Consider the following 20,761-nt stretch of genomic DNA (forward strand, 5'->3'; position numbering starts at 1 on the left):
CGAAGCGCCGCCACCCCGCTATTCCCCGACCTGAACTGGAGGCTGGGGGTGGGAGAAGCAAGCCTGCTTCTCCCCCCCGCCAGCCCCACAAGCTCGGGGGATAGGGGGGTGGGGGAGCGCCACCATCCCCCTATTCCCCGACCTGATCTGGAGGCTGGCGGGGCGAGAAGCAAGCCTGCTTCTCCCCCCCCCCCGCCAGCCCCACAAGCTCGCGGGATAGGGTGATGGCGGAGCGCCGCCATCCCGCTATTCCCTGACCTGATCTGGAGGCTGGCGGGGGGAGAAGCATGCTTGCTTCTCCCCCCGCCAGCCCCACAAGCTCGGGGGATAGGGGGATGGCGAAGCGCCACCATCCCGCTATTCCCCCACCTGAACTGGAGGCTGGGGGTGGGAGAAGCAAGCCTGCTTCTCCCCCCGCCAGCCCCACAACCTCCAGATCAGGTCGGGGAATAGCGGGATGGCAGCGCTCCCCACAGAGGCTTGGGAGGCTGTCCCTGAAGGCAGAAGAGGGAGACGAAGTGCTCCGTCTCCCTCTTCTAGCTTGGGGATGGCTGCGCAAACCTGGGGGGAAATAAAAATTTTTCCCTTGATTTCCCCCCCAAAAAAAATAGGTGCGTCCTATGGGCCGGTGCGTCCTATAGGGCGAAAAATACGGTAAGTCATAGTGTATGTAGCTTGTGTTAGGTCCCAACCTGGATGCATGGTTTATCTCCCACAAACTAACCTCAAGTGGTAACTGGTAAGCCAAGAACAAGCCTGGGTTATGGCTCATGTTTTTTCTAGAGCAAGACATACTCAGATGCAACAGTAAGCCAAACTATGGCTTATCGTGGGGTAGTGTGGTGGCAGCAGAAATGAAGGAGGAACGAAGAAGCTGCAATTTTTCCTGTGCATCCCTGCATACTCATTCATTCATGCTCAGCCATGGTTTAGCCTAGTGAACTGGGCCTCTACTACTTTCACGATCCTATAAGAACATCCATCAGTATATGTAAGCTATGACTACCTTCTCCTTCAGTATTTACAAATATATATAAACTCACTCATTACTTAATAGTAAGTCCAGATTAGTTCAACAGGATTTGCTCTCAAGTTAAGTGTGCATTTCCGTATTAGTGGATACCTTTCTATACTATTTCCCTATTTCCTTTCTGAAATTCGAACTTTATTGAAACCAGATAATCCTTCCTAACATTCAGAGTGTGTCCCAATGACAAAAACAGTCTCATTACGTAACAACCAAACTTTGTTTTCCCAATTAAAGAAGGCCTTTAAGATAGAAGGTTGGTGGGATTGTCATTTTTAAAGCAATCCTTACAAGTCCAGCGTTATGCAAGTTTACTCAGAAGTCCCATTGTGTTCAGTGAGGGTTACTTCCAAGTAAGTGTGCATAGGACTGCAGCCTGAACTAGATAACAAAAATCCTAACAATAAATAAAGGCAGATACATTCACCAATTAAAAAAATTCTGACAAGCTCTCACCAAGACATAGCATTTGCTAAATGCCAGATAGCTTGTTTCAGAATACAAAAGCCGTTCCAACCAAGTAGGGCAAAACAAAAGGTTAGGAGGAGGAGGAGGGGAGAGAAAGAAATCAATAGAAGCACATAAACATATCCCTCTAGAAGACAATATTGTCCAGTTTGTCCTTCACCAGTTGGCTGGATTTCTCCACCCAGTACACTACATTTTAAAGATACAAATACAGATCAAGTTGCATCTCAAACACTCAGTCCACCAAGAGGTTTTTAGACAGCAGCTACAATTACAGCCTTTAGAATTTTTACATCCATTAGGTAGTTGTCAACCATGCCTTTAAATCTATACCCAGCACAATTTTATTTCACCGTAAATTGGTGCATTAAAAAACTCTGAAGAAATGTTGATACTTTAACAAATACCTAAAAAATGGTCAGTGGATTATTCACTAGCACATTACAACTGAGGAGATAAACTAGAAAATGAAAGCAGTCCATAAACATTGCAAAGCAAAAGATGCATTTTTTTCCCCAAATTCATGGCAACACTTTAAAGACAAGAGGTCTATGATTTTCTATTTCTCCATACATTAGTTTTGCAAGTGACACAGAAAGAGGGATCTAGACAGCTAGGCAAAATAAAGGCACTAGACCCACGGCAGCCTCAGGCAGCCTTCCCATCAAACCCTCTGTGCCTGCGGAAGGACTGGGCAAAGAGAAAGAATCTTTCTTCTCTGCAGAAAGATGGGGTGATGGGGGACACCTGTTTCAGTTCTTATCCAAAGCTGACTCTGGGTGAGAAGAGACACAGCTCTTTCCTGAGCCTTTCTTGCTTACCAGAGTGTTAAACCATCTCAATGCAATTAGGATGGCAAGATGTTTAAATAGTATAGCATCCACTAAGAGTGACATGAAGAGGCTTATGAGGTGGGTATGTCCTCTGGTGTTGCTCGTTTGGTCAGAAATCATTGTCCATATTAACTTCGATATTTGTGGATTCTTGTGATGAGGGGACTAACAGATGGACAACAAAAATGGATCCTGCAAGTTTTTATTGCTGCAAAGATTTCTATATATACTTCAAGGTTGGAAAGACAAACACTCACTATCCATTCCTCAATAGTCTGAAGATCTTACCTGATTTTATTTGAATGCATATTATAATTGTCAATTTCCTATTTGGACTTATGGAGAGGTTACGGTAAAATATATGTTTACATTAGGATTGATGGATTATTTATCTTTTTGATGGATTATTCTTATTGTTAAAGTGATCTGACTTTCTTTCTCCCCCTTACTTCTGTCACATTTGCTATCTTTTTAAGAGTAGCAGGACTATATCCTCCTTGGGACTTGACAAGTGGCACATCTGTAAGAATCTCTGTTTATTCAGAAGTTCTGTCCACTAAAAAAGGGCCTGCACTATCTGAAATAATTTAAAGCAGGGGAGGTTAAACATTAGTCTTGGGAGCTGAGCTGATCCCCCCAAGCATTTTTTTCTGTCCTGCTCAGATCTCACCAATTTTGGTAGTAGCAGCAATAAATAAATAATATGAACACCTCTCTGCCAGCCCAGCACCCCAGTAGGGATACAGATCAAGTTGATTATTTAATTAGTGGAGTGGGGCAATAACCCCCTTCCCAGCTGATCAGTACAGGTCAGCTGTGGGAGGTGAAGTGCTGCTGTGAGTGCCTGTGTGCACAAAAGATTATGGATTGGAATGAGGTCCCAGGGGGGCTGGAGATGGATGCATGTAGCCCTTGGACCAAAAAGCAGAAGACACTTCTGACTTAAAAGTCTCAGCCGTGGAAAATATCCCATTATGGTTTCCAAAAAAAGTCATTAGTTGTTTTCCTGAATTAAATGCTAGGCAATAAAGTCAAAGGTAATGGGCCTATTTGAAGAAGCAGTGGCATCATCCATTCATTCGTTTAGCTACTAGCTATTTCTATACCACCATATCATAAAATACTAGGGTGGAGTGTAACAATAAAAACACCATTAAAAATAATGCAAATACTAATTAAAGTGACTGATTAATCAATAAATTAAATATTAAACAACTGCAAAGGCCTGCCGGCATAAAAAGGTCAAGAGACGCCTGAAAGTCAAAAGTGAGGATATGTGCTGAATCTCTGCTGGAACAGTGTTCCACACCAAATGCCTACCTTCTAGTTGAGACCAGTCAAGCCTCTATAACACTGATGACAACTAATAGCGCTCCTCCGGATGATCTCTACGATCAAGGTGGGATATAAGGGCTCAGGGGACATAAGGTACCCTGGACCCAAGTTGTTCAAGACTGTGTATATCAACATATGAAGCTTGATCCTGATGCAGTAGCATATGGGCAGCCAGTGCAGATGTTTTAGACCAGAGGTGTTGTATGTTGCTTGGCTGGTTGCCTCATCAGCAATCTAGCCACATCTAGGAATCCAATTTGCAGTAAATTTTAGCAAAAGATATGTCATCCTCAAGCCTCCAGAGTATGTTCGATTTCACTGAGGCCCTCAGCGGCAAATAAATTCATTCAACTCCACCAGAAATCCAATCATGATTGAAAACACCCTTTTTTCAGAATTTCATAATAGGAAGGAAAAAATGGCGCCTATTCAGAACAGTCTTTCTTTTCTTTTTTAAAACCCAAGCTCCTGCTAAAAGAGCATCCACTTTAATTTCCTATGTGCCATTTACTTTTTGCAGTCAGCTTGGACAATAAAATTAATAGGTCACCTTTCATTTCCAGTCAGTTTTACTTTCAAAACCTCATATTGTACCTCAGCACCGCAATGCCTTGATAGCAAACACGGCAGGAGCAAGCTTCCAGTGCCCACACAAGAACTATTTCAATCGATTTCTTTTGTATCCTAAATGTCAGAACTCATGAGATCAGTTTTCATTAACAGCTCTGTTGTATAATCTTCTAACTTACATTTTCAACCTAAGCTACAGAAATGAACAACCTTAGATTAGGTCTCTCAACCCCACATTCAATATATGGAAAGGGGAAGGCAAAAATGCAAGGTAATTTATCCATTTATGCAGTTCACAAATCACCATCTGACCATTACTGTAAGAATAAAACAAGGTAACTGCAAGCAGCACTCTGGTCTCCTTGGAAAAAAGGGCTTGTGTAAAAGTAATAAATAAATGTGAGCTCTGGCCCTCATGCAGTCCTTCTTTAAAACACATATGGTTAAATACAACTTAAATAATAATATCAAATGATGAACGGCAAAGTTATTTGTATCACTTGATAAGATAATAATAAAAATAAAAATAATAATTGTATGGCCTCACTGATTAAAGGTAGTTCAGGTGAGATCATCTTGGAGAGGCACAGGAATATATCCAACTCTGCAGCTCCGTTTACACAACAGACTTCCAAGTGCACACAATGGAGCTTCCTTTTCTGTCCTGCTTTTCCAGATCCACACCTACCCTATAAAAAAGCTCCTGAGAGTGCAAGACCCTTTTAACTCTCTGGGATATGATTTTGGAGGCGTTGTGGGGGAGGGGGACCCAATCCACATCAGTTTAAGGTTCCCACTTTACTGCATTCCAAAATTAAACGGAGTGAAACTTCACAAGTGCAAAAAAAATGAAAGATGTTACACCAATCCATTCACATTCATAAATAAGGGATTCTGCATAAATATAGGCTGACACATGAGTTTATACCAACCAAGTGTGTGATCATAAGTGCCATACCATCTACCCGTATTTTAGAAAGGAATGTGAACAAAACAGCAACACGGTGCAGATGGAAAGTTTAAAAGGTAAAGGTAAAGAACCCCTGACAGTTAAGTCCAGCCGCAAACGACTCTGGGGTTGCGGCGCTCATCTTGCTTTACTGGTCGAGGGAGCCGACGTTTGTCCACAGACAATTTTTCCGGGTCGTGTGGCCAGCGTGACTAAGCAGCTTCTGGCGAACCAGAGGAGCGCACAGAAATGCCGTTCATCTTCCCGCCAGACTGGTACCTATTTATCTACTTGCACTTTGACGTGCTTTTGAACTGCTAGGTTGGCAGGAGCTGGGACCGAGCAACGGGAGCTCACCCAGTCGCAGGGATTCGAACCACCGACCTTCCGATCGGCAAGCCCTAGGCTCAGTGGTTTACACCACAGCACCACCCGCGTCCACCCAGATGGAAAGTTACAATACTCCAAAAGTGGGCAGAGTCAACAAATTGGAACACTACCAAAAAACGAAATTGAGGAAAGGCTCATTTCAGAAAGCAACAATGAAGAGAAGAAGAAGAGTTTGGATTTGATATCCCGCCTTTCACTCCCCTTCAGGAGTCTCAAAGCGGCTAACATTCTCCTTTCCCTTCCTCCCCCACAACAAACACTCTGTGAGGTGAGTGGGGCTGAGAGACTTCACAGAAGTGTGACTGGCCCAAGGTCACCCAGCAGCTGCATGTGGAGGAGTGGAGACACGAACCTGGTTTCCCAGATTACATGACTACCGCTCTTAACCACTACACCACACTGGCTCTAGCCAACCTACTCACAAGACGTAGGCAGCACAGATTAAATCAACTAATATCAGCTTCCCTCAAAGAGGACCATTTTATCCCATCAATAACTGTATTGGATATGAAATTGTTTTTATATATATGAAATTGTTTTATATATGTTTTTATTGTTGATGGTTTTATTAAATTGCTTCAGGATATTTCATAGTGATTCATAAATGTAATTGAGGGTGGGATTCAACAGTGCAAGCATTTCTGCTTGCCAGATGGAATGAAATCTTCTCTTCTTCTCCTACACTCTGTCCTGGGGGTTCTCCTCACCCCCTCCCCTGAGTCAATTTGTAGGAGGAGTGCACAGGAAGAGAAAAGCGGAAAATGGCCAGTTACGTTTGTGGTACTTGTTGGACTGGCTGCAGCTAGCACACCTATTTAGTTGAATCTGGACCTAAAGAAATAGATGAAAGAAAGCCCCACAGACCCATATACAGATATGACCAGAAGATGTGAGAAGACTCATTTCATTTCTAAAATGCATGAATGCAAGTCTTACCTCTGCCTTTCTACATCACTAACTAATACCCCCTCTCAATATAATCTCAGCCTACTCAATGGCGTTCTTGTTACTACTTCACATTCTCCACAGCATTGGAGTCTCTCAAATTAAAAGAAGCTGAGGCCCTTTCTAGCCGGTCCTTTAAATTTTTTCTTTTACCTCTGCAGCTGTAAAGCCACTCTGATTTTGATTCGGAACACTCACTTCTACACAAACAGTCTCAGCCAAGGAGGGGTGCTAACACAACCCTCTACTTTTCCAGGTACTTATTTGTACAATTGGAGTGTTTTGATGCAGTTGCATCTAACATCATTTCCCCTTGATCCAGCACAGAAGAGTCAACATGTGCCCTGCTGCACCTGGACAGAGTATTAGACAAGCCTGGAGACACCCAAGTTCAAATATGCAGTCAGTTATGAAGCTTACTGGGTGACCTTGGGACAGTTGCTCTCTCTTTCAGACCACAGGGTTGTTGTAAAGATAAACTGGAGGGAAGAGGATCATGAATACTGCCTTATTCTTCATGGACTCATAGAACTATAGAGTTGGAAGGTAACCCCAAGGGTCATCTAGTCCAACCCCCTGCAATGCAGGAAGTCCAACCCCTCTGAAATGAACTCCTAGTTTAGGCATTAATATTACACTTTCCTGTGGCTATAAGGCTTCACTTCCACCAATTCAAGCGGAAATACTGCTAGAACAGAGTGGAGAACTTCACCACCCTTTTTTTGAGACCCCCCCCCCCTCCAAAAAAACCTAGGTAGAGCTGCTCAAGTGGCCAACTGTTGGGCAGGGTACCTGATCAATGGTAGGAACATCTCCCACCAATTCCCACCAACCCTAGCTAGCAAGACAAATGGTCAGGAACAAAGGGGGATTGTAGTCAAGCAACTTCTGGACCAATGCTGGATAAGGGCCCAGAATTTCTTAGGTTCAATCCTTGGCATCTCCAGGTAGGGCCAGGTAAGACTCCGTCTGAAAGCCTAGAGAGCCACTGCCAAACAGTGTAAACAAGATGAACTGCTGGTCTCAGCACAGGGCCTATGTTCCTAAAACCCATGTTAAATCACATCATATCAAACATGACTTATATTTGTTTAGTTGTTTTACTTGGAGAAGGGACGGTAGCTCAGTGCCCTTACACTGAAATACTTTATTGTCACTTGTACAAGTTGTATACAGTGAGATTACATGTGGGAGGATCCCAGTTCAATCCCCAGTGGCGTCTCCAGGTAGGCCTGGGAATGTCTTCTGCCTGAAAGAATGAGGAGCTGCTGCCAGACAGTGCAGACAATATTGAGCAAGATGGACCAATGAACCAATGGCCTGATTCTGTATTAGGCAGCTTCCCACCCCACCTGTCACTGCACAGTGAAGGGCCTTCTCAATGTCTGCTGCCACATGTTGGAACTCCCTCCCTATAGAAGCCACACTGGCTCTTTCCTTGTTATCGTTCCACTGGCAGGTTAAGAAGATCTTGTTTCTATGGAATTTTGAAAACTGACTACTTTTAATGAAGGAGTTGGTGTGGTGCAGTTTCTATTGTAATTATCTGTATTGTTTTAATGGGTTTTACATAGATAAATAAGTTTAAATTCGGGCCATGTTTAATTCTTTTTAATTATTGTTTCCTCAGGTTTTAAGCAGTTATTTTTATCTGAAAGTCGCCTTGAGTCCCTGTCAGGGGAAAAGGTGGGTTATAAATAAATACAGTGAAACCTCGGTTGTCAAACGGAAGTCGAACATTTGAGCTTTCAAACACAGACAACTCGGAAGTGAATGCTTCTGTTTTCGAATGTGCTTTGGAAGTCGAATGGCTTCTGAGGTGCGTTTCTCCATTTTTTCAATGGCAATTGCGCCTCGGTTGTTGAACTTTTTGGAAGTCGAACGGTCTTCCAGAACAGATTACATTCGACAACCAAGATTCCACTGTATGTAACAACAACAACCACCACCACCAACAACCAGGTTGTCACATTTGGGAGAAGGTAACACAAATATACTCATCAAACCAGGTTTCGGTGACAGAAGCCAGACCCAGGTATCTCTCTAGAGCATAGCGGTCAACGTTTCCCTTTTTTTAAGGGAAATTCCCTTATTCCAAATAGGATTCCTGGCAAGAAAAGGGAAAAGTTGACAGCTATGCTCTAGAGCAGAGTTAAAGGGGGAGAACTCCAATAATGCAAGGGATTCCAGGGATCATTGTGTCTCTGGGACTGACACTCTCCATCACAGACAGTTCCTCACAGACCTACATTCTCTTGCACACACACACTCTCCCTCTCTCTCACACACACACCTCTCCCCTCCTCGTTCTCACAATCTCTCCCCCCCCACACACACATTCCTTCTCTCTCTCCCAAACTCTCTTGACCAGGCATAGGATAGGCAAACCTGGCCCTCCAGATGTTTTGAGACTACAATTCCCATCATCCCTGACCACTGGTCCTGTTAGCTAGGGATGATGGGAGTTGTAGTCCCAAAACATCTGGAGGGCCAAGTTTGCCTATGACTGCTCTTCACACACACACACACAAAAACACACTCCCTCTGAGACACAATCTCTGACACACAGGCAATTCTCCCACAAACACACACACTATCACACATACAGGCATTAATTCCTCACAATCTCACTTACAGATAGGTAGCCGTGTTGGTCTGCCATAGTCAAAATAAAAAAATTCCTTCCAGTAGCACCTTAAAGACCAACTAAGTTAGTTCTAGGTATGAGCTTTCGTGTGCATGCACACTTCTTCAGATGCACAATCTCACTGTCTCTCTCAGACACACTCCTTCCTCTCAGAGGCACACACTCTCCGACCCCCATAGGTGCCAACTCCCTGGGGTGCCCGAGCACCCACGACATCCAACCATGAAGGGGCCGGGCACCCACAAATGCCGTTGCCAGGGCCCAGCTGGCTCTCCTGCCTCCGCCACCGACTCTCTCACACCCCACACCCCTCACAGAGCATCTCTCCCTCACGCGCAGGCCCCTTTGAGGGCCTTTCAGGTGCAGCCGCGAAGGTGAGGGGGTGGGACGGGGCGGCTCCCCACTGCCCGACCTCCCTTCAGGCCCTGGGGAGAGGGGCCGGCCCCGCTACCTGATGACGGAGATGAGCAGGCCGGAAGGGTCCTTGCTTTTGCTCATGCTGCTCCTGTACCGGCCAGTCGCCTCAGACGCCGCCATCTTGGGCTCAGCCTCCGACAAGGGTCGAGCCCGCCCACGCCCCCCGCGCTCCGCCTTCCAGCCAATCCGCACGCAGCCTAGCCGCCAATCGCCCTATAGCGGCCGGGGAGAGGCGGGGAGGACGCCGGGCGCTGCGCGTCTTCGCGCGTTGCACTCTGGGGCTTGTAGTTGCCAGCGGCTTCTCAGGTGGAGGCTGACAGGTGGGAGAGGCGAGGGAGGCAAATGGACCAAGGATGGAGGCGGTCGCAGCGAGAGAAGCGGAATAGCAATTTTGGGTTCTTGCTTTTCATATTTGCTGATTTTTTATTTAGTATGATGATAAATTCACAAAACACCTTGCGGTAAGATGGAAAAGAAGAAACCGCTCGTAGTCGTAACAAGAAAAAGGCAACACACAATTAACATTATTAATAATATTACATTTTTATTAATTTTAGGCAGCTGCCTTCATTGTACCTTTCCTGATGCTTGCTAAAAAACTATTTTGTTTAGGCAAGCCTACACAAACGTGATTTTATTAGGAATGTTTGTTTTTAAACTACTGATTTAGTTTACAGTTTGATTATGTTATTACATCTACCATTTTTAATTCTGTTTTATCAGTTGTTATTATTTGTAGTAGGAGTAGTAGATACTTATACACACACACACACACACACACACACATACATATATACAAATATATATACACATACACACTCCACCTGCTTCCCTGACAGGGACTCACAGCAAGGACTCAAGGCGGCTTACAGATAAAATAGGAACAGCTAAAAACAGAAGTGGGTGGGGACAATGATTAAAAACCAAAAACAAATAAACATTAATAGAATTAAAACTATATATTTTATTGAATACAGTACTAAGAGGCTTTTTTAATTACCACTTGAATAAGTAGCATATAAATTTTGATGAATAGAAAATAAGACAAGATTATTGTTCAAATGGTTGTACGTAAAGAAATCTTTCAAATGTGACTGACTAGTTTCAATGTACAGCACCAAGTTCATCTTGAGAGGTGGGGCGGAGGGTAGCCTTGGTCCAGATGTTGCCAAACTCCATCAGTTTTTACACCATCGGCTTTTGCACCCTTGAACTAGGGAAGCAGCGAGTATCAAAGGATTGATGGAGGCAAATCGGGCCAAAGCAACGAACATGGAACATAGCTTTGGGCAGTATATACACACATTCACACGCCCCTAATTATCCTCCATTCAGGCTAGTAAGAAGCATTATCAGAGTTCAAATCCACATTCCAGGCAGGCAAAAGCACTCAAGGAGGATGCAAAACTGGTCTGGGAAGAAGTGTAACCTGGGGAGAGGGGATGTGGTCCGAGGAAAGTCCCAAGGGCCAGACAGAGAGACCTGGAGGGCCGCATTTAGGCCCCAGGGCTGAGGTTTCCTGTCCCTGCACTACAGCATCTGACTGAGCCATATTGATCCCCTGGATTTTCTATCCATATTATTACTCTTTATGCATTAGAGACTAGTCTTGCAAAATCCATCAGGGATGCAGAAACAGAGGTGTAGTTCTTCAGATTTTACAAGTGATTGCGAAATCCACCAGGGATCATTTATTTATTGTATTTTTCCACCTCGCTCTTCCTCAAAGGGGCTCAGGAAAGCACAAGGGATTCTCACAACAGTTTTTTTTTTAATATTTCTATTTATTTATTTGGAGCATTTGTTCAGGGCTCTTCAGCCAAAAGGGCTCCCAGAGTGGCTTACATAAAATCAATTAAAACAAGACAGTCCCTGCCCGCAGGCTTGCAAGATAAGCCTTTCTAAGGCAGGCTTGGCTATGAGAAAATGACTGGCTCCAACTCACCCTGTGAGTTCCATGGCTGAGTAGAGATTTGAACCCGGGTTTTCCTGGTCCAAGCCTGACACTCTGAGTGGTTCCCCAATGGTTAATGGGATTGCCTAGGGGGATGCTAAGAGGCAAAGGGGCAGCAGGGGGGTGTCTGCATTATAAAGACTTTCAGACTTTGAAAAGCTGGCAACACTGGATGAAGTTCATCAGTTTTGCTGAATTAATTAAAATAAAGGGTTTTAATTGGATTTTAAATAAACGTGCAATTGATTCTTACTATTTTGAATTTTATTGTGTTGTTATCTTAATAGGTCATGCAAACCACTATTATGAATAATGGGCATGAGCCCAAACAAGTTTGAGAACCACTGCTCTAACCACTACACCATACTGTTTATCAGTGCTATAATAATACAGGCACTTTTTCTTCACCTAGCGGCCATTTGCTGTTTGCTCTGAGCAAGCAGGGAAGCGGCAAATTGCGCTCCCATTTCAGGGATGGGTCTGCCCAGGGGAAGCCAGTATGTGACTTCTTTAGCTGCTATTTGATGGAAAGGAAGCATCCATCGCAATGCCTTCCTCCTCGCAGGCTATTTGGGCCTTGCAGCATCCAAGCAAGCAATAGATCAGATAAGCTGCAGGTAACAGACCATGAATCCAAGAAGATAAACAGAAAATAATCAATAGCAGCACAAGGGTGAACAACACGACTGTCAGTGTGATTTTTACCCCCTTCTCAACTGAGTGAGGAGAAGAGGGACTGGAGAGGATGTAATAAAACCTATATTGACTTTTATTTTCCACGGGAAAAAGCAATAAGCGCATAGCCCTGGGTTATGAACATCTCCTTGATCGTTCAATCGCGTCTTCGTCAATTGGCTGCAGACATTACAAGCCAAATATGCTACAGAAACCTTTGGAAAAAATGCTGTTGCTAATGCAGCTTTTTTAAGGGGGGTGGGTGGGCAGAGAGCTCTGTCTGCAGCAGACTCTGTTGCTGCTTAATTTCACCCCTCTTTTCAGTAGTCCCGGGGCACATATTCTAATAAAGCAAAAATATAGGTGTAGCTATAAGCACGTACAGAGTGCCTTCCCATCCCTATAGAATAACTACAGCCTGCCCACTCAGCCTCAGCCAATGAGAGCAGGCGTTACCAAAAAAAGGTGTGCCTTTTCAAGCAAGCATTTGATTCATTATTTCTCTCTTTAGAAATTAAGCTCTGGTGATTAGATTGGCTCAGGAATCACAGGGAAGAGCAACTTTTTTCTTTTCTGCTCAGGCCAACCTGTCGCTGCTGCCTTTGCAGAGATTTGCACCGCGAAGAAGGTTCCTACTGTCCTTAGGAAGACAAGTACGGGGTATGCGACTTTAATGCCAGAAGTGGGACTTGGATCCTATTAATTTTTGGACTTAATAAGTTGTATCTGTGACTGTGTGACATGCATTTAGTTTTTACTTGATATACACGACGTTTTGTTATTGACTTTCACTCTGCTGTTTCACGCTGTTTTCTGCCTTGTTTTTAGCTGCTTTGGTCTCCCCTCGGGAAGGAACGATAGGATATGAAAAATAAACAAAAAGAAGCACAAGGGCCCTGCTCCATCACAGCAAAGGCCCATATAATCCTGCATCCTGGTTTCCCACAGTGACCTACATAGGAAGCTATCTTACACTGACTCAGACAATTGGCCCATCCAGTTCAATATTGCCTGCATTGGCTAACAGCGCCTCTCCTTAGTTTTCAGCCAGGAAGTCTTTCTCAGCCCTACCTGCAGATACTGGTGATCAAACCTGGAACGCCATGTATTTGCTTTACCACCAAGATGTTACGATATAGATGCAATGAAGCAGCGAGCTGCAGCTGGCTGGAAAGCAAAACATGATGGGAATGTTGGGACTGTACCATGGGAACAAAGGGACAGTCTATTCACAGTGCTGAAGTGTTTGTGCAGGTGGATATTAGACTTTCTATCAAACCATTCCCAACAGGTCAGGATGGGTTCACACCTCTCTGCGAATCTCATCATGAATACGGGGACGCCGCAGGGGTGCGTGTTGAGCCCACTTTTATATATGCTCTATACAGCTGACTGTGCCCCAAATACCCCAGTAATAAGATCATTAAGTTTGCAAATGATACTGTACAACGGTGGTTGGTGTAATCATGGCTGGATAGGGGGAGGCAGCCTATAGGAAGGAAGTTGAGCAGTTGGGGGAGTGGTGCAGGAAAAACAACTTAACTTAAAGGGGAAAAAAAAGAGATTATTGTGGACTTTAGGAAATGTAAATTGAATATTCACCCACTTATTATTGAGGGGAAGTGTGTGGAACAGGTCTCGGTGTTTTGATTTCTGGGAATGGAATTGAGAGATGACCTAACCTGGAGAGAAAACAGCAAAGACCTGATGAAGAGAGCACAACAGAGGTTATATTTTCTGGGAATCCTGAGGAAAAATAATCTGTTGATGGCATTTTACCATTGTACTGTTGAGAGTGTATTAACTTATGGTCTCTGTGTGTGGTTTGGGAGCTGCACAGTCAGGGAAAAAACCAATGCTGTCCAGGGTTGTAAAGACTGCGGAGAGAATAATTGGGTGCACTCTTCCCACCTTCTATCAAATCTATGCTTCCAGGTGCCATAAGAAAGCTGCAGAGATAGTGCAGGATAGTGCGCACCCCGGAAATGATCTCTTTCAGCTTCTGGCTTCTAGAAGAAGGTACAGGGTTATAAAGACTAAAACTAGCCGCCTGAGAAACAGTTTCTATCCAAATGTGATTTTGGTTTTAAACGCAGTGTAAGGTAGTCACTATGGGAGTATATTGTATTTTAAAATGGGGTATCAGAGTTTTTAGGGGCTAACCTGGCTGGGATAGTTGGGATAGCAGGCTTGTTGGTTTTTGAATGTCTGATGTAGATTTTTCCAATTTTGTTGTTCTGTAGAGAACAATGACAATAAAGATTATCGTATCATATCATATCATAAAGGTGTGAGTGTGCACAGGATTGTTCCCTAGGGGTGGGAGAAAGCAAACACTCCAAATAAATAAGCAAACAGAGGTTGGTTTGTCACAAAACAAAGGATGAGAATATAGTGTCTACACATTTCACTTCATACCTCATCTTGCTTGGGAGGCAAGACCAGCTCTGGAAGGCCAGGGATGGTTACGCAAGATATCGCAGGAACTCAAGAGGGGTTCACAAGATTTTGCGAGAGCTTCCCAGAGCCAGTGCACCAAAAGGACCTTGCCCTCTACTCCCCAAGCAAAGCGGAGAGTTAAAAAAAAAGATTTCCACAACAGGTAACCACAAGTGGACTTGGCACAAAAAAAGAACTTTTAAACTCTCTGCCTTGCTTGGATTTACCGTTAACTTGCTCAATTTCAACCAACCCCCATACAGCTGAAATCACACAGGTTAAACGAGTGCAAGACGTGATCACACTCTGGTTTCGTCTTCTCTTCTTTTGGTTTTGCGTGAGGAAATGTGTGTGGACTTGAACATTCTGGATCTTTAATATGTGCACGTTTCCACCAAGCTGTTCCAACTGAAGCAACAGCCAGCTAGCTGTTCCCTGTCTCCCCGTGATTCTAACATCAAGGATTGCATTTGCTCTTGGCGCCTGAAACCTCACAAACGCCCTTGCTTCAAGGGAACCAAAGCCCAGTGTTGGTGCTAAGCAGCTAGGTCAATGACACGCTGTAGTAACCTTAATTATTGCTTCGTTTATTGAGCCCATATGCTTTGGATCAGCAAACAAGGTCAGCGGGTCGCTTGTCCTGACCTTGTAAACTGCCTGATTCCCCCCTACACATGTACCTTGGCAGATGGTGCTAGGATTGACTGAGCCATCCTCTCTGTGCGTGATGTGGCTGGAATTACAGCTTGGAACACTCCACTGCCCTCTCATGTTTTGGTCAGCTGCCTCTCACCAGAGTCACGCATCCTTCAGCATCTTGGGTGGCTTCTCTGTCTGTGGACAAAAGCCAGTTCCCTTGGCCTGAAGCGAGATGAGCACCGCACCCCATAGTCACCTGGATTTAACCATCCAAGAGTCCTCTACCTTTTTACTTTTTTACCTCCCCATCCCCACTGTAACACTTTCAGCTTGACTTGTGGAGCTACACTTGTAGAAAGAAAATGAAAAGTTGGCCACCACCGATTACATCTCTTTCAGTGCCATTCGCACAGCAGGAATAATAAACAGGGCTGCCTTCAGATGTCTTCTAAAAGTCAGATAGTTGTTTATTTCCTTGACATCCAATGGGAGGGCGTTCCACAGGGCGGGTGCCACTACCGAGAAGGCCCTCTGCCTGGTTCCCTGTAGCTTTGCTTCTCGCAGGGAGGGAACCACCAGAAGGCGCTCGGAGCTGGATCTCAGTGTCTGGGCAGAACGATGGGGGTGGAGATGCTCCTTAAGGTATACTGGGCCGAGGCCGTTTAGGGCTTTAAAGGTCAGCACCAACACTTTGAATTGCGCCCGGAAACGTACTGGAACACAGTAATCCCAGAATGCAACAGAGAAGAAGATGTCTGTCAACTTCTACAGGAAACTTTGCATCAAGCTGCTCCCAAGCAGACGCTAGTTGCTGTCATTAAACCTTATTGCAACGGTAGTGGGGGCTTTGAAAAGATCTCTCAATGGCTTGTTTGTTGGGCGATTTTGGCATATCTGGACTTCATTTCGATCTGCCGCACAGCTGCTAGCTTCACACTCGGAGACCGCGGCATATGTTCTCTCCGCAGGGTGCTGTGGCAGGGATTTTAAAAATCGCATTTGCATACCAGGTAAGCTGGCACAATGGCATAGCAATTGCTTTGAAAGGAAAGTTGGGGGGGGTTAATAATGAGATTTGTTTCCCTTCACAGTTCTGTGGAAGTGTAAATTTGCAGCGGAAGTGTTGGCAAAATGATGAGGGGAACATTTGACTAGGTTTGGGGTGAGGGGAAGCAACGCGATGGATAGCATCCAACCAACTTTAAGAATTGTTGATTTGAGTTAATGAATCGGGAGTGAGTTTGATGGGCATTATTTTTTTATTTGCAAAACAAATAACTCAACATTCCAAGGGGGAGGAGAAAAATCATTTAGAAATGTCCCCCCAGTGTAACACATGCCCACACTGCAAACAATAGACCTGCCAAGATTTTATTACTCCACAGCCACCTACTCATCTAGTTGCAAATTAGCTATCAGAACTATAATTCTATGAGAGGGTTAAGGATTACTAAGAAAGAAATCCTTACGTGTGGTTTAGAATCAGTGCTGGATTTACATATAAGCTAAACAAGCTATAGCTTAGGGCCCCACTCTTTGGCCCCCCCCCCAAAAAAATTTCACTATTAATATACTTATTCTTAATTGTATTTCAGTTCAACAATTACTTTGATAAAATACATATTTTGTTGTGTGCCAATGGCTTTAGATACCTATTAGGTCCATAAATTACCATATAGCATATATGCAACACAAAAATGCGACCATTTGTTGTTGACAAAGGACAGCTGGACATATCAAGGGCCCCATTACCTTCAGTAGCTTAGGGCCTCATCAAACCTAAATCTGGCCCTGTTTAGAATCATAGATCTGTAGGGTTGAGAAAGACTACAAGGGTCATCTAGTCCAACCCCCTGCAATGCAGGAATCTGCAGGTAGCCTAAATGAGGATTGAACCCACAACCCTGGTGGTATCAACAGCACACTCTAGCTAACTGAGCTAAATGTTTACTTTGGAGAAAAGGCAAGTAGAGAAAAGGTTTCTGCTTCTAGATTATCCTTGCGGTCCCTTCCAACTCTTCTGTGATTCATAACACTAGGGGTGATATTCAACTATGTTTTTCTCAGAGTACCCCCCCCCCCGAAATTAATAAACATGACAAACCTAGACAGCATCTTAAAAAGCAGACACATCACCTTGCCAACAAAGGTCTGTATAGTTAAAGCTCTGGTTTTCCCAGTAGTGATGTATGGAAGTGAGACTGTCCTGCCATTTCGTCCTCTGTCGTCCCCTTCTCCTTGTGCCCTCCTTCTTTCCCAACATCAGGGTCTTTTCCAGGGAGTCTTTTCTCTTCTCATGAGGTGGCCAAAGTCTTGGAGCCTCAGCTTCAGGATCTGTCCTTCCAGTGAGCACTCGGGGCTGATTTCCTTCAGAATGAATCGGTTTGATCTTCTTGCAGTCCATGGGACTCTCCAGAGTCTCCTCCAGCACCATAATTTAAAAGCATCAATTCTTCTGCGATCAGCCTTCTTGATGGTCCAGCTCTCACTTCCATACATCCTACTGGCATAGATGGACCATATGGTCTGACTCACCTCTCTCTTCCTCTGTTCCTTTGTACATGCTGTCGTATGGCGTATACACATCACAGTTTCCTGGATGTGGGTAGGGTAGTTCAAAGGCAAATCTGGATACACTTGGATGCAATCACAGGGGCGGTTCTGTGCATTATAGCCACTGGGAAAACTTGAGTTTAATGACTTGCATTAATTTTGCTGTTTTTGTTGTTTTGTTTTTTAAGATGGTGTAAATTAGTGCAGGAAAGATAACTTGGGTCATCAAGGCTGGTTCTTTGCATCAGCAAGCAGCTTTTTTTAATAAAAAAAAAAACGTACTTTTGATATTTTTACTAGCCTGTCTGAGAGTTTTGAAAATATTGCCAAGTTAGCCCAAGATGTCGTTAATATTTCTGCAAAGCGTTGGATACCAGCCAGTGGCAAGAGCAGGCTCCTGGACTCGTGCCAAGATCTGATTGAATCAAACGGGGCCAGAATCCCAGAATTACTCACCTTGGAAAGCGGCTTCCTCAAACTACTTGCAGCCGAACAGCCCGCCCTTGTCATGCTTGCTTGTTCTAGGTGGAGAGATCTGTGTATATTGTGCATAATTAGCTGATTGAATGAGCTAATTTAACGTTAATAGTGAAACGGAGTGTTCCTTGCCAGCGCCCCAACTCATTGAACAGCAAAGGTATGCTGCTGTTTGGTTTTCCCTTTATTTCCTCTGTTTTTAATCTTTTGTACCATTAGCTGTAAGCTCCAGGAATAATTTAGGATGTGAGGATTGGCTCCAGCTTTTGCAGGCCCCTTCAGCACTGCTCTCTGAGGGCCTCACGGGTTGTTCTGCATTTTAAATAAAAGCACACATTCTACTCATGTAAAAACACCAGGCAGGCCCCACAAATAACCCAGAGATGCATTTTAAATAAAAGGACACATTCTTCTCACGTAAAAACACCCTGATTCCCGGACCATCCGCATGCCGGATTTAGAAGGCGATTGGGCCGGATCCGGCCCCCGGGCCTTAGATTGCCTACCCATGGGACAGATGGCTACCCATCTTGTTCTTAAGAAAAAGGGACCGCAACTCTGAAGAGGTGAAGATATGCAAATGAAAGGGAAAGGGTTATGCAAATAAGGGCATTTGCATTGATTGTATCAACTTGCAGAGTTCATTTAGCACAGGGGTCCAGGCTATAAAGTGTTCGGAGCTCCGGACTCTTTGAGAACTATCCTCCGCTAATACTAAGCTCACACCGCAGGCTATGCAAACCGCTGCGATCTCCTACCTGGGGGGGAAATGTTCTCTTCTGCGGCCCATCAGGATGTGACTGGTTGATTACCTGTAAAGAGGCCCATTTCTATGCATAGGCTGTTTCCTCTGCTATTAAAAACATCTCTAGGCTGTGTTTCCAAAAGAAATCTCTCCCTCCTAATTCCGTTTCAGGTGTGTGTGACCTTCGCAACACAGCCAATTTGATGAGGAAATGCAAGGGCAGGCCCCCTCCGGCAGGGAGGTCACATCCGAAGAGCTCTTCCGAATCAGGCCAAAGACCTTTCAATCTACCCCTGGTCAGGAAGACTTTACACTGCCACTTGGAGCTGTGGCTTCAGCAGCGAAGACTGGAGGCTCCACCCCTTCCTGGCTCTCAGGCAAGCCTTGATCCATGCCAATTCACTATTGATTTTTACATTTATGTCCCACTAATCGGGTCCCAAATGGGACGCGGGTGGTGCTGTGGGTTAAACCACAGGTCCTAGGGCTTGCCGATCAGAAGGCCAGTGGTTCGAATCCCCGCAACAGGGTGAGCTCCCGTTGCTCGGTCCCTGCTCCTGCCAACCTAGCAGTTCAAGAAGAAGAAGAGAAGAGTTTGGATTTGATATCCCGCCTTTCACTCCCTTTAAAAAAGCGGCTAACAATCTCCTTTCCCTTCCTCCCCCACAACAAACACTCTGTGAGGTGAGTGGGGCTGAGAGACTTCAAAGAAGTGTGACTGGCCCAAGGTCACCCAGTAGCTGCATGTGGAGGAGCGGAGACGCGAACTTCTTCTTCTTCTTCTTTTCTTTGGACCACACCAGCGAAGCCGAGAGGAGGGTCTTGTTGTTTGGCAAACCAGGACCTCCACACACTATGGCCAGGCTTGCGTCCCAGGGATTTCACTCTGGTGCCGCTAATGCAACAGTTTGACCCCCAGAGGCACACTCCATTGTCTCCCAAGACAGACAATGACAACAACATGCCTCACCTTTCCTAAGCGAAGGGAACTGCCGCAGTTTGCGTTGCCTTTGGGGGAGTTAAAGGGGCCCAGCTACGAGAGGCATGAAAAATTCCTTTCAAGGGAGCTAGCCATTAAAGCGGAGAGTTATTTTTCAAATGAAAATCCTCATTTACATGGATTTACACCCCAACCATTCAGCAAGAGGATGCGCCGAGGAGGACAGAGCGATGTCTTTCTCATAGTGGGGGGTAAAGATAAATTAAAGAAATAGAACGGTGCCGTGTGAACATAGCAATTAAATTGCTCGCCGTACCTCTTGCACAACATTAACGTGGTGTGTGATTTACTTACTTACTTATATTGTGTGCCCCCCCCCCGTCCGGGATCCATTAGCATGACGACTTAGCCCAATAACAAAAGACACTCTGCTATTTTCATCAACAAGTCCCCCCCCCTTCCTTCCTTCCTTGACAAGAACAATGCAGCCGATGAACACCTTCTCAGTAGCTTCTATCAATCAGGCATTCTTTGGAAAAATCAGAAATGACAATCCAACCTGCGGCGTTAAATAAAGCCCAGGCGCTGGAAATTAATCAGGGATCTGATGCTCTCAAAGACAAATGTGTTTTTAATAAATTAGATTTGAGAGGCGCTTACAAGCCACACATTGCAAGCTGAAGGGTGGCTAGTTCTGATTCGCTCTGACAAGTCCCAGAAGTGCTCACCCCAATCTAAATATTCAGGGAGAGATAATA

At 44.7% G+C, this 20,761-nt stretch overlaps 1 protein-coding gene across 2 annotated transcripts in view; it reads right to left on the reverse strand.

Annotated features, from left to right (window-relative positions):
• The window catches only part of EXOC4 (exocyst complex component 4), a 369,665-nt gene extending 359,810 nt beyond the window's left edge, over window positions 1-9,855 (reverse strand). Inside the window, exon 1 of one of the 2 annotated variants that reach the window (XM_083461060.1) lies at window positions 9,616-9,855. In XM_083461060.1, coding sequence (XP_083317186.1) covers window positions 9,616-9,701 — 86 coding nt within the window. In that variant the 5' untranslated portion in view covers window positions 9,702-9,855. The remainder of the gene's footprint in view (window positions 1-9,615) is intronic. The other variant, XM_083461061.1, reaches the window with a different exon arrangement.
• Between the last annotated feature and the right edge of the window lie 10,906 nt (window positions 9,856-20,761).

This window comes from Podarcis liolepis (genome assembly GCF_965112155.1).
Source record: "Podarcis liolepis genome assembly, chromosome: 10".
NCBI lineage: Eukaryota > Metazoa > Chordata > Lepidosauria > Squamata > Lacertidae > Podarcis > Podarcis liolepis.